We start from the raw sequence: 14,737 nt of genomic DNA, 5'->3' as shown, positions 1-14,737 counted from the left end.
AATTACTTAACCACCTTTTGTTCATTTTCAAGCGTTATGCAATGCAACTTATCACCTTTTTCCGGTGTCTTGAGATACCGGTATACCGGGCCGGCATCTGAAGTGTAAGGTCTTCATGATTCGTTGCTAGGAACAAAGTGGGTGAAGAAATCTAATTGTTTATTCCGTGTGTGTTAATTATATCATTTGCTCTGTATGCCACTCGTTCACGTCTTTTGGAGTTTCATGCAGTCATTGTGTCTAAAGTTTCCCAGAGTCCTAAAACAGCTCGACAATATACCGACGTAAATTAATGAGAACTAACAGACAATAATGCCAAGGAAAGTATAGGAGATGTTATTTGTAATAATTGGGATATAAATGTGAAGAAAGTAACGTGGACGAAAAGATAACTTGCCGCCGGCAGGGACCGAACCTGCGCAGGTTCGGTCCCTGCCGGCGGCAAGTTATCTTTTAGTCCACTTTACTTTCTTCACATTTATATCCCAAGTATTTATATCACGCGCTTCAGGACCTTATCATACGAAACTAAATCGGCCTGTATATAGTTTTACTTTCAGGCACGAAGCGGACGTACGCAGTATTGCGCTAGAAGCAGTCCTAAAATATTGTTGGCTTAAGGTACACAGATTGCCCGACGTAATTTGGACCAAGACTTTAGACGTGAAAGGCGCGTCGGAAGCCAATCGAAACGAACCAGTGCTATTCACACTGGCCAATAGTTACTCAATAATATCTAGGGTTTAACGTCCCAAAACCACGGTATGGTTATGAGAGACGCCGTAGTGGAGGGCTCCGGAAATTTTGACCACCTGGGGTTCTTTAACGTGCACCTAAATCCAAGTACATGAGCCTCAAACATTTTCGCCTCCATCGAAAATGCAGCCGCCGCGGCCGGGATTCGATCCCGCGACCTTGGGGTCAGCACTCGAGCGTCATAACCACCAGACCACCGTGACGGGGCAGGCCAATAGTTACTCAGTCTGCTTTTATTTTCCCCTCAATTAACTAAATAATTATGTTCAATTAGCCGTGGTTTTGGTACGTTAAACCCCAGATATTATTATTATTATTATTATTATTATTATTATTATTATTATTATTATTATTATTATTATTATTATTATTATTATTATTATTATTATTATTATTATTATTATTATTATTATGCTCAATTAGCCAACTTTTTAATCACTTGCTGTAGACCCAAAGTACCACAACAAGAGCTGTAGAGCGCCTTCAGAAACCACTGACTGAATTGTTTCCTCTGTGATACGTATGCCGCCCCACTTACCGCGTTGCTAAGAAAGCCAGCCAAATATAAAAAAAGCCCCGTCATTGAGCGCTGACGCATTTATAACGCCCTGTCTCGAGCATGCATGCGATCGGTGAACCGGGCCGCCAGCAGCGACTTATGGCCGCTTTATCACCTCGTCAGCGCTCGGCCAGTAGCATGAATTTTCGCATGCATCCGAGGAAAGCTGGACAAGGTCGATCCAAATAGGTCGTGAAGCTTCGGTGAAAAGCGGTACAGAACCTATTGCCAGCGACATCAGCAAGGGGAGTTATGGGTGCTGTGATTGAAGCGCGACTAGGCGGGGAGGGGACAAGTACTAAGAGCGAAAAACCGAATTTTATTCAAGGGCGAAGCAATGTTTATGTTTTACAAATTAGATATTTATTTGCTAAACAATCTTATGTAGGTGCAGTGTGCAAAGAATTTATGACAGGGTTTAATTATTAGGAAACAGCCTTTTTCTTAGCACCCGCTGAAGAGAGGCGCACCATGGCGCGCACCGTTAATATTCAGTGCAGCTACAGCCCTTGCGGCGCATGGAAAGGCGCGCTCGGTTGTCTGCGACGACACGCCCCCTCACGTATTTCGGTGTTCTGCACATGCACGCGTTCTCTGAATTATTGTGGCGAGAAATTAATGTTTGCTTTGGGCGGGGTAGTGAAGTGCATTTCACCGCTGGTGAACGTGTTGATTACAGTGTCCAAGGAGCAACGGGACGATGCGGATAACATTTACCGTCGAACGCTTGCCCCGGTACCCGCGGAAACGAAGTCCTGTGCAAGGATGCAATGGTAACACACGTACGCCTGGTGACTCACGTCTTCTGGATAAGAAACCGGGGCAACGGTTCCAGGTAGTGTGCTAGATGGATTTTCATGAAACAGTAGTCCTGCGGCCCGGTTTCCTTCACGAACAGGCAGTGCCTACCATTATCCCTGTTATCGGTGAGTAGATCGCTAAGTCGTCTTTCGTGCTACAGTTCGCATGTCTGAATACGTTACACGTAAGGGTAAGTTATCGGAACATAAGGCAAAACATAGTGCACGTAGCATCTACACACTTTTTGTACTTATTACTACTTGGCGCTAATTGTGCATAGTGTAAAAAAAATGCGCTATTGTGACCATTGAATAAAAACTGAAGTGTCATAACTTTGGCGCGACTAGGCGTCATTTCTTCTTGTTAGAACTGACGCACCCAAGCAATGTGCACATTAAGGGAACATGCGTATGTGCGAAGCAAATAAACAACGCTGCAAATATGAGAGGTACAGTACTCACGAATTGAAATAGGACAATTAGGGGCTAAGCAACGCACATACTTTCATTTCCACCGTCTTTAGTTCGGGTCATATCGGCGTAATTTCGACTCGAACGCGTAGATCAGAGCCAACATTCTCTTTACAGAACAGATTCGTCGCGACATGACGTATAGTTTTCTCGAAAAATTGCGCATACCAGTCGTTATACTCAAAATATTGATGTCTCGTTGGAATCCCTGAGTACTGTATGCTGTTTGCTTTAATCCAGCTGCGGAAGATGTCACGAACGCAGAATGAAAATTCCAACAATAACTTTCCAAGTACAACCAAGGTGAATTAAACGGCAGTACACTTAAACACCACTTGCTAGTATTGAGTCGATATTAGTTTACCTGGCGTTGACTTAAAGCGCACTCGTCAAGGGCTCGCCGGCTCGCCTTAGTGCGAGGCTTTAGCGATCAGGGGCCCACGAAAACTATTTTTGGATCAAATTTCGTACTAGTGCCAAGGAAATGGCGTCATTTGTTTACCGCACACTGAGTCACGTACTCTATATTTTTTAAATGCGAAGCATTTCTTAGCGAACCTCTGGCACTTTGAGCGTTTCTATCTATCTATCTATCTATCTATCTATCTATCTATCTAGCCGCCTACGTCTGGGTGCTCTCATGATCGCTTCCTTAACTTGGTGTAGACCAAAATTTGCATAGGAGGGTAAGAGGATTTGACGAATATGATTGCCGGGTCATGACATGAATAACGTTAAAATCCTGTCGCGTACGTCGTCAAACCCTTTCCACTAGACACGTGTGGCACATACCCGTTTACCACGGGCCGCGGTGTACGGGTATGCACCACAGGTGATTGACAGATTATATCTACCCAGGAACCGCGAGAACAGACATTTGTAACTTAATTTCTAGAGCGTTAAGAAAAACCAACATCGGCAGCGTTGACTCAACGAATAGAAAGAATGAAAATTAGGATCCCAGCAGGAATCGAACCCAAGCGTTCTGCGTGGCAATCAGGTATTCTACCACTGAGCCACGCTAGGTCTATAAACTGGTTTGGAAAAACAGCCTACGCAGGCGCAATACGGTGCAACGTCAATTGTGGTTGTGGTTCTGGCTATTTAATTTTACAAGAAAGCAATAAACACTACGTGATACTCCTACGATGAGCACTCTTACGATACAGGCGTCGTTTCAGATTAACGTCTGTGGTTCCAGTGTTGGCTCCGCTTTTATAGCCGTCTAATAAACATTACGTTTGTATTCCTATGATTCAGCAAGCTATATTGGAGCATTGCTCGACCCCCGAGGAATACATTAACTAAAGTTACATATGATATCCACATCACCGCACCGTAAAGTGCCCTTCGGCCATCAGAATGACGCAGTGTCCTCTTCATTTCTTACGAGGCTGGGCGATGGCCTCATGCTGACCGAGGATGACGCCAGGTTGATTGACAGCCTCTTTGTAGACTAGGCTACGTAGGCCACATACTCCCAGGTAATCTACGAATACGACAAACACCATCCACTGACGTTGGTCTACGTAGCACTATCCAGGCCTACCAGCCTCGACGGCCTATAACTATAAGGGTGACTTCAGGTTCCGACATGTCGCCGGCTCTGTCGACAGACTATTTGTCGACGAAATGACCGAGGTATCCACGAATTCGAACAGCTCAACTATACCACACACTTCACTACACATGGACCCCTCGTCACCACGATCACGACCGGATCCTATAACAAGTCATGACCAGCTGCTGGTGCTCACTGATCACGGTGATGATGCACGTGTTCAAGAACTGTCAAGAACTTCTTGCACACATGCACACGGGTTAGTGAAACGTGCGTGCGTTCTCGGGACCCGTATAAGCACTACATATCAGCTTACCGCTTCTGGTGTTGGTAATACCCACGTTGCCATTGGCAGCGTTACCTAACCGTAAATAACTGGTTATATAACACATAAGCGGCTCTTCAACATATATATGTGTGCGTATAAAATTTATACAAATCTTTAGCGTCATATTGTCACGTGTCACTCAGTAAAAAAAGTTACGCCACAGTCACCTACCCGCCGCATGCTTCGCATAACATCGACTCCCACGGTACGTGGGACCTGCCGAATTTTTTTGTTCCACCGGAAGTGTTCCCTCCTCACACAGATGGCGCTAAGCTCTATGAGCAGCTGATGAGCCACCATTTTCTGAACTATGGAAGTTTCGCTACCAGTTACATTTACCTTGGGCTGGAGGCCCAGATGCCGGCCACCATCAAAACACTCCGCCGCTTCCCCGCGGCCACTGTCACGTTGCAGGCAACCTTATTCAACGATTGTACGCTTGAAAGAAGCCCGAGAGCAGTGTGCCAGTGTTCATTCACGTGGATTTTTTTTTTTCATATTTCGTGGGCCTTTGTTGCAACGTGGAGAAAAGGGCGACGTGGACATATTGTACGAGAAACAATTCAGTCAGTGGTTTCTAAAGGTGCACTACAACTCTGCGTTCGTACTTAAGGTCTTCAGCAAACAATTAAAATGTTGATATTTAAACGTAAATAATTGATTAATTAGGCGGAAAATGAAAAATAGCCCGAGTAACTACAGGCCAGTGCGAATTGTGTGCGTTCGATTTAATTTGCTTCCGACGCGGCTTTCATATTTAAAGTCTTGGCCCAAGTTTCGTGAGACAACCTGTATACGTTAAGTAGTACTGATACTTGGGCGTGTTGGTAAAGTTTCATGATTGTGAAACCCCGCAACGAAATGGAACGAAACACTGACGACGAAGAAAGCATGGCGCTTGTCTTCGTCTTTTCTTTATCACCAGTGTATCGTGTCTTTTCGTTGCGCCGTTTCATAATCATCAACCTGTATACGGTTAATGCTTGATCAACACTCGATCTGATCACGGCAATGACGATTATAATCAACGTATACGCTGCCTCACCGTTAAAACGTTTTCTCATCTAAACGCAGCTGGCGGTGAGAGCCCTGATTGTGTTATAAATTCCTCTCATTTCCCCCTTGCTATCATCCGACTACTCCGAGCCGAGTGTTTGCTTAGCGCAGGATATCCCCTACTTGGACCCTCGCCAGTGTATTTTGGGACCCACTCAGCTATGATTCACTGGTCCGAGCATTTGTGCAGGCATCGAACATAAATGGGTCACACAGCGAGTGCAGGCCTTGTCCTAGAACAGTGCAGTTCGTAGTGTATATCAATCTCCGGTCCATTCGATTGGAGAGAGCAAGATACCATAGAGGGGGGGGGGGATAGAACGCCCTCTACCACAAGCGAGAGCGAGGGAGAACGGCCTGTACCAATATTTTTGCTTGCCCAGTGGATAAACTTTCGGAGAGACTCGGTAAGGATAAACATGCGGATGCCGAAAGCACATTGCTCTCTTTTTTTTTTTGTTGTTGTAGGCAACTTCTTTCATACGTATTGTGCTCGAAAACAGGCTAAATACTCAAGAAAGAAAAAAACTTCGCAAAAAATGTGGAACACGAAGAAAAGACGCGTAGATACAGCGCTGTCTTTTCGCGCTGTTTTTCTTTCTCCGCTAATTAACCAACTCTGCCAAGGATTCGTTTCAGCTAAACAATATAGAGCGACTAGCGAAGTAATAAGTGGATATCTTTCTTGTGTGCTACGTAGCAGAAACAATCCGTATATATGCTGAGTAGGCGCGGCTCTGTAAAAGAACGAAATCAGCAGAAAAGAGAACACACTAACGAAGAAATACGTTTATGGCAACATTGTTTATTAGCTTTCGTCGATTTTTATAACTTGTCACGGTGGAACGGACGTCTAATCAGATAAAGAAACGACCGGACAGGAAAGAATCTTATTGCATTCGCAAACTCTTTCTTGCCTGGTCGTCATGCTTTATACATTTTCAGGTCTTTTAGAAGATGAGAAGTGCGCAGCCTTGGGATAAGTGGATAGGTCGAGAACGAGCGCATATTTCGACCAACCCGAGCAAGATTGCCTGACCTAAGCTTCATTTTTCAAGACACGGTTTAGAAATTGAACGCACGCTCAACTCGAGATGATCTATGGGTGAACTCACGCTGTAGTAGGCCGGGTCGTGGCGGGCGTAGCCGATCCTTCATTCGGCGTTGTAGCCGATGCTTCGTTCGGCGTTGTCTTCAGCATTGCCGTAGTGTCCATGCCCGCGAGCTCGGCGCTCAGGAATCCTGTCTGGCTTTGACCGTCTACTCCGCGCTCTTTCTGTTTGGCCCGCTTTTCCTTCTTTTTCTTCTTCTTAGCCTTGTCGGCATCAGGATCGAAGTTCCAGGAGGCAAAGTTGGTATTTGGCGGTGCATTGCCAAGAGAACAGATGTTTATTTTCGTCGCCAAACCTGCCTGTATGGAAAGTCCAGCAGATAATTTTTTGTTACGTTTCGTGACTATTACACACATAAAAAAACAGTGCAACACAATAATAATAATATATGATTGTTGGGGTATAACGTCCCAAAACCACGGCATGAATATAAAGGACGCCGTAGTGGAAGGCTCCGGAAATTTCGACCACCTGGGGTTCTTTAACGTGCACCTAAGTCTACACGGGTCTCAAGTAATTTCGCTTCCATCGAAAATGTGGCCGCCGAGGCCGAGATTCGATCCCGCGACCTTCGGGTAAGCAGTCGAGCATCATAATCACTAAACCACCGTGGCGTGTAAAGTACAACATGAATTCGCGTGGCATGTCATATGAGAATGAGACACACTGTCCATGTAACACAACTGTGCGTGTGGCCGTCATGCGTTTTCCCATGCAGGCCTGTGCTAGGTGAACAGAGTTAGATGTTCCAAGATCGTAGTGTCTACCATTGGGTCCCCTGTATGGTTTACATATCACGTGTACTTAATCCACACGTTAGAAGCCATCCGAAATCGAGCTAGTCCATTCATTACCCGCAATTACACGCATCAGTGAAGCATAACTCGAATAAAACTTCACCTATTCCCTTCATGTAGGTATAACGTGGCAGCAGAAAGCACAGGACCGGGTTGATTGGCGGAACATGGGAGAGCCCTTTGCCCTGCAGTGGGCGTAGACAGGCTGATGATGATGATGATTCCCTCCTAACACGAAGTAGCCGACGTGACATAGCACTTCTGTTTTTGTTCCTATATGTTCACCAAATGTAGCCATCAAACTTGCTACTGGAACGCGCGTCTTGCACATCATGACGACATTAGTATGATTAAACCTTCTCTCGCATCGATGGCAACAAAGACGCTTTCTACTTCTCGGCTTTACCGCGAGCTATTCGGTTATGGAATGCGCTTCCCGACACCACTGTTGCGCAAATGCAAAAAAAGGTAAATTTAGGTAACTTCTGAACAGGCACTTTTTATCATAACAAACACGTTCATCTGTACATATGTCATATATATTATACGTTGTAGCCTATCATGCAAACATTTTTTTGGTGTGTGTTTTGTCGTGGGAGCGATGCGTCGTCCTCTACGCTACCAAGAAGTGCCGATCTTTTAAATGCGAAGCATTTCTTAGCGAACCTTTGGCACTTTGAGCGTTTCTATCTACGCATCTATCTATCTATCTATCTATCTATCTATCTATCTATCTATCTATCTATCTATCTATCTATCTATCTATCTATCTATCTATCTATCTATCTATCTATCTATCTATCTATCTATCTATCTAGCCGCCTACGTCTGAGTGCTCTCATGATCGCCTCCTTAATTGGGTGTAGACCGAAATTGGCATGGGAGGGCAACATGATTTGACGAATATGATTGTCGGGTCATGACATCAATAACGTGAAAATCCTGTCGCGTACGTCGTCAAACCCTTTCCACTAGACACGTGTGGCGCATACCCGTTTACCACGGGCCGCGGTGTACGGCTATGCGCCACAGGTGATTGACAGTTTATATCTACCCAGGAACGGCAAGAACAGACATTGGTAACCTAAATGCTAGAGCGTTAAGGAAAACCAACATCGGCAGCGTTGACTCGACGAATAGAATGAAGGAAAATTAGGATCCCAGCAGGAATCGAACCCAAGCATTCTGCGTGGCAATCAGGTACTCTATCACTGAGCCACCCCAGGTGTATAAAGTGGTTTGGAAAAACAGCCTACGCAGGCGTAGAACGGTACAACGCCAATTGTGGTTGTGATGCTTGCTATCTAATTTTACAAGAAAGCAATAAACACTACATGATACTCCTACGATGTGTACTCCTACGATACAGGCGTTGTATCAGATTAACGTCTGTGGTTCCAGTGCTGGCTCCGCTTTTATGGCAGTCTAATAAACATTACGTTTGTATTCCTATGATTGAGCAAGATATATTGAAGCTGTCGTGTTCTTCTCCCTTTGTCCCCGTTGTAAGTGCGCGCTATCCTGTGACGATTAATACATACCAACACGCCCAGCTTTCTGCTTTGCTATATTGAAGCATTGCTCGACCCCGGAGGAATACATTAACGAAAGTTACATATGATATCCACATCACCGCACCGTAAAGTGCACTTCGTCCGCCAGAACGACGCAGTGTCCTCTTCATTTCTTATAAGGCTGGGCGATGGCCTCATGCTGATGCCATATTCATTGACAGCCACTTTGTAGACTAGGCTACGTAGGCCGCATACGCCCAGGTAGTCTACGAATACGACAAGCACCATCCACTGATGCACTATCCTACGTAGCGCTATCCATGCCGTAGTAGCCTACGTAGCACTATCGAGGCCGACCAGCCTCGACGGCCTATACCTCACTAACGCGAAGGGTGGCGGCAGGTTCCCACATGTCGCCGGCTCCATCGATAGACAATTTGTCGACAAAATATAATTTATACAAATCTTTAACGTCATTTTGTAAGGTGTCGCTCAGGAAAAAAAACTACACCACAGTCACCTTCCCGCCGCATGCTTCGCATAACATCGACTCCCATGGTACGTGGGATCTGCCGATTTTTTTCTTTGGGAATCCTTAGTATTTCTCTCACATTTTTCTTAATTTTAGGTCTGCTTTGCACATTACTATGTACCATACCTGTTTTATTTTTTAATGTGCTCGAGCTACGTGCATGTTATTTCTGCTGTTCATTTTCTTATGCACGAGTGATGTGCCGCTTAGGTTAGCATGAACTGCACTTTGCGTTCTTTCCCTGACTATAGCTAGTATTGCTTTCCTATTTAGTTCCATTTGTAACACGAATATGCAACCCCGTTATTGTTCTAAAAAATTTTGGCTCTAATGCGCCGGTTTTTCTTTTGTCTTTTGTTCTATATGAGTCCCCCTTTACTCAATGCTCCCTGTGGGGCATGTAAATAAATAAATAAATAAATAAATAAATAAATAAATAAATAAATAAATAAATAAATAAATAAATAAATAGCGCCAATCGTATACACCACATTTAAGAGCGTACATACCATGAATGGTACAAAGAAAGAAAAGCCAGTGCCTGTGGTCAAGTGAATGCTAATTTCCACTACCGATTCGGCTGTTTCTATAGGAAAAAAAAATGTCGTAGGTGTGTCGTAGAAGACACTGGCAAAGGCATTCGTTGGGCAGAAAACATAAGATACGCTGATGATGACGACGACACAGGCTTTTGTGCCAGTATCTGTCACTGATGATGATGATAGATTCTTTTATTAGGCAAAGGGAGGACCGAAGGCCACTGATGGAGCGAGGACTCAGTAATAACTATGTCCTACATGCATAACAACGAAAACAGTAACAGCAGTCACATCAAAAAAACGCCAGTGAAGTGATAAGAGAGTCACACCGCGCGGTTAACTGCGTATATGCTAATATTGGCGTTAAGGAACACTCATCACTGCGCTGCTTGTCTATAACGTGAAGTTGAAGTGCTGTGTCCCCCCCCCCCCCCGCAGAATTTCTTCGAAAAAAAAAACAAACAAAAAACAAACAGGATTATTCGCGAGAACGCTATAGCGGCGCGATCCTTCAGCTTGAATATGTGGTACGCATGGCACGCTTTTTTCTATGCTTTGAGGTAATGGCGTTAGGATTTTGCGCCAGTAAATGAGAAGGAAACCACGAAGACAGGCATTAATGGACCGAGTAAGTGAGACGAAACGATAAGGCAGAACACTCTAACTCATCTATCATCTTCTTCTAACTTACTTGCTCTGTTCAAAACCTTTACTCACAGCCTTACGCCATGCAACCAAAACTCTCACGATGTTGGCCTCGCGCGTTTTTCTTTATTTCACCACTAGTACCCAGCGTGACAGACGACGTTCTCTCTTTTGTAATAATTCTTATGTTTATTCTAGATGCGGAGGCCTTTGCTTGCGTTTTCCGGCAGATGATTATGGGATCTGGTGACAAAATATTCGATCTTCCTGGAAGTTGCTCGAGCGCATTATAGAAGCGGTACGCCGAAGATTTTCACATTGACATTAGAGTCCGATAAACAGTAGCTTAGCGATCGCTGGAGAGGCATGCATACTATGATGTCTAAGACTAAATTGCACGATCGCGATTCACACTAGCCGTCTGTTGCAGCAGACACATTTGCCGTGCGGTGAAGCGGGCGCTTGGAAAACTCTCGCTGCTCGTAATGCCGCCTCGCCTGCTATCCATCTTTTACGCAAGTCCGAGGCGGCTAGCGTCGAGGCATAATTCGTAAGAAAACTCTGAGAACCCAGAGGCGACTAAATTAAGTACTTCTCATATAGGATGCAGTTTCTGCTTTCAACATCGGCTACCGTGCTGGAAACGATGTTTTTTTACCCCGCGCCACAACAACGTGCGTATGTATGTATGTATGTATGTATGTATGTATGTATGTATGTATGTATGTATGTATGTATGTATGTATGTATGTATGTATGTATGTATGTATGTATGTATGTATGTATGTATGTATGTATGTATGTATGTATGTATGTATGTATGTATGTATGTATGTATGTATGTATGTATGTATGTATGCGGACATATATAAAATACGCGTGTTTTGTCGCCGTTCGAATGCGCCGCGAGTGAAACATTTCGGATTTCTCGTTAAAAGCAATTCGCATTTCGGATTTCGGATTATCTCGTGAAAATGACTGCGCAGAAATCACGACCTGGATCTACGTGTATGTTTTCAGCGCTTCACAGCTGCAAACAACGCGCTCATTTCTTCTTCTTTTTTTTTGAGAAAGCACGATTGGCCGGTGGCTTGGCGCAACCTGCGGGTGAGATTGACTCTTGTCTTCCTTGGCTTTTGTATGACCCTGGTATGTTAAAAAAAAAACGAAAAGTTAGGGAAGCCCGTTCCACGCAAGTGTACCGGGCTTACAGCCAATTAAAAGTAAAATAACAGGGGGAAATATCACCAAAGAAGTTTTTGATTACAGAATCAAAATAATGTAAAAAAAACACCAACAGGAGAATAAGAAGTGCCTATGCGTAGCGGGTGTGGTAGTCGCGTAATGAACCAATAATAACGATGGTAACGAATTATGCCCGAATGGTTCACCTGCAGGAACAATCGTATTTTTATTTTCATGAAAAAGCCGATGTTAGTGAGTAGAGGCGGTCGACATTTCCGGAGCCCCCCACTACGGCGTCCCTTATAATCACATCGTGGTTATGGGACGTAAAACCCCGGATAGCATTCTTATTATTATTAGTCATTAGTCCTTGGGATATAAATTCAGACTAAATTTGAATGTATAACGCTGTACTGCGGTTGGGCAGTGTCCTGGTTTGAATTTATTTGTTAATGTTTGTGTAATAGGCGTAACCCGTGAAAGGGAAAAAAATTCACCTTCTCCCACTAAAGGGAACCATGTGGGGATGCGAAGGAGCGCATGGGTCGACCTAAAGTTCCGTTCATCACGCGCATTTTGCCCGATGTTAACGCGTCCTTGCATGTGGAGCACACCGTGAATTCACTGTAGTTGCTGTTGCTGTTACTCGTCCCGAACTCTTGTTGGAGTACGCCACGCGGGTTCATCACGCGTCTGCAGAAACTCGTTCCCCGTGCCATCACGTGATTGCTGAGAGAGCGTAAGGGAGAGAGGCCACAGCGTCTTACCCAGCCCCTTACACAGGCCCGAACGCGCTAGCGCGTGCCAGCACACGTGGTTTTATCTGCGTTACGCCAAGCGATGCAGCATACGGCAGCCAGGGCCCCTAAAGTGCTCTGCACGTATCATCATCAAGGCGGTCGAAGAACAAGACGAAGAAGACTTCTCCTTGGCGCGAGCGCGTTCTCTGCACGTATCATCATCAAGGCAGTCGAAGAACAAGACGAAGAAGACTTCTTGGCGCGAGCGCGCGCTCAATATGTTACAGATGGATACGGTAAGCTTTAGAAAGCGGACGGTCGCCAATGGAACTACGGACAAAGCTCAGCGCAAAAGCTGCTTCGCATCTAAAAAAGCAACGAAATGAAAAGTGGGGAAGTCGAGCTGCGCGTTAGCCACTCCTCGTGACGTCACGCAATTGCCAGAAAGCCGCAACAAAGTGAGGTCACTAACCTGCCTGTTCACCACCGTCTTCCACTTGCCATCGGCAACGCTCGAGCTGGAGTCGCTTACGGACGATATGGAGCTGCTCGAGCCTGGTTCGTAGCGGCGAACGCAGACATTCTTGCCCGTTTTCTGCATGCCGGAAAGCGGAAAGCTGGTCGTACCTTTTTTTGGCGGTTGCGTTATCGATTTAGTTGCGCGGCTTCGGCGTTGAATGGCACGCGGTTTTCACGGATGCGGAAGAATGTTTCCGAGGTAGCGATCGGAAAACTGCGTGGTCCGCATTCTGGAAAAGAAGAAAAAGGGAAGAACATGTGAATATCACTTAAAAAATAAACTAAAAAAAGCCGGCAGATCCCACGCATTGTGGGATTCGATGTAATGCGAAGCAGCCAGCAAAGAGCTCCATACATCGCCTTGTATGTCGTTTAGCAAAATGCGTGTCATGGTTTTCATGTTAACTCCTACTATTTATGTTCGTCACACAGTCACGTCGCAAGATACCAAATTCGGTGTATATCGAGCTAGCGAAACGGCCGCCAGCGCCCCATGAGCGTGGCACGTGTCATGCTGTACATGACATGCGTGTCATAATTTTCATGTTAACTCGTGTTATTTAAGTTCGTCAGACAGTCACGTCGCAAGATACCAATTTTGGTGTATATCAAGCTAGCGAACGGCCGCCAGCGCCCCATGTGCGTGGCACGTAAGTCATGCTGTACATGACATGCGTGTCATGATTTTCATGTTAACTCGTGTTTTTATGTTCGTCACACAGTCACGTCGCGCAATACCGATTTCGGGGTAGATCAAGCTAGCGAAACGGCCGCCATCGCCCCATGAGCGTGTCATGTAAATCATGCTGTACATGACATGCGTGTCATGATTTTCATGTTATGACTTGTCGTTTATGTTCGTCATACAGTCATGTTACGCCTTACCAACTTTGGTGTACATTCGATTAACCAAGCGACCAGGAGAGCGCAAAGTCGTAGGCGGCTAGATAGATAGATAGATAGATAGATAGATAGATAGATAGATAGATAGATAGATAGATAGATAGATAGATAGATAGATAGATAGATAGATAGATAGATAGATAGATAGATAGATAGATAGATAGATAGATAGATAGATAGATAGATAGATAGATAGATAGATAGATAGATAGATAGATAGATAGATAGATAGATAGATAGATAGATAGATAGATAGATAGATAGATAGATAGATAGATAGATAGATAGATAGATAGATAGATAGATAGATAGATAGATAGATAGATAGATAGATAGATACGCTCAAAGTCGCAGAAGTTCGTTAAGAAAAGCTTCGCATTTAAAACAAAACGACGATGCATCCGTACGCAAGGGAGCGAGAGATTGTGAGCGCATTGGTGTATTTACTCAACACTCAACACCCAGTGTAGGCTCTTCAAAGTATGTTCTGCCTTCTGCAGCGCAGCTGTTTACTGGAATCCGCAGGAAGCGCATAAAACTGCAAACATTCCAGAGTGCAAAATGACAGAACATAACGCGAACTCGCAATATAATTTTGCTAGAATTGGTATACGTAGAACGACAGAAAATTGAGCTAGTTGGTAAGAATGTACCGTAGAAGAAAGTGAGCCGCGCAAACACGGGTGCGAAGGAAGACAAGCATTGACAACGTTTGGCCGA

General features: G+C 44.7%; 1 protein-coding gene across 1 annotated transcript; it reads right to left on the bottom strand.

The window, feature by feature from the left end:
* Positions 1 to 6,532: 6,532 nt before the first annotated feature.
* LOC119397449 (uncharacterized) lies at positions 6,533 to 13,196 on the bottom strand. The gene is made up of 2 exons (XM_037664875.2): positions 13,068 to 13,196; positions 6,533 to 6,942 (listed from the first exon to the last, which is right to left on the bottom strand). The coding sequence occupies exons 1-2, from the start codon at positions 13,194 to 13,196 to the stop codon at positions 6,643 to 6,645; spliced, it is 429 nt and encodes a 142-aa protein (XP_037520803.2). The 3' UTR covers positions 6,533 to 6,642.
* Between the last annotated feature and the right edge of the window lie 1,541 nt (positions 13,197 to 14,737).

The sequence above is a fragment of the Rhipicephalus sanguineus genome, chromosome 6 (assembly GCF_013339695.2).
Source record: "Rhipicephalus sanguineus isolate Rsan-2018 chromosome 6, BIME_Rsan_1.4, whole genome shotgun sequence".
Classification (NCBI taxonomy): domain Eukaryota; kingdom Metazoa; phylum Arthropoda; class Arachnida; order Ixodida; family Ixodidae; genus Rhipicephalus; species Rhipicephalus sanguineus.
This window is presented reverse-complemented; position numbering and strand designations above follow the sequence as displayed.

Excerpts from the sequence above, each read along its gene's own strand:
- LOC119397449 (XM_037664875.2), bottom strand. The coding sequence starts at position 13,196 with ATGCAGAAAACGGGCAAGAATGTCTGCGTTCGCCGCTACGAACCAGGC. Across the intron at positions 6,943-13,067 it reads AGACGGTGGTGAACAGGCAG|GCAGGTTTGGCGACGAAAAT; the intron begins GTTAGTGACCTC and ends CTTTCCATACAG.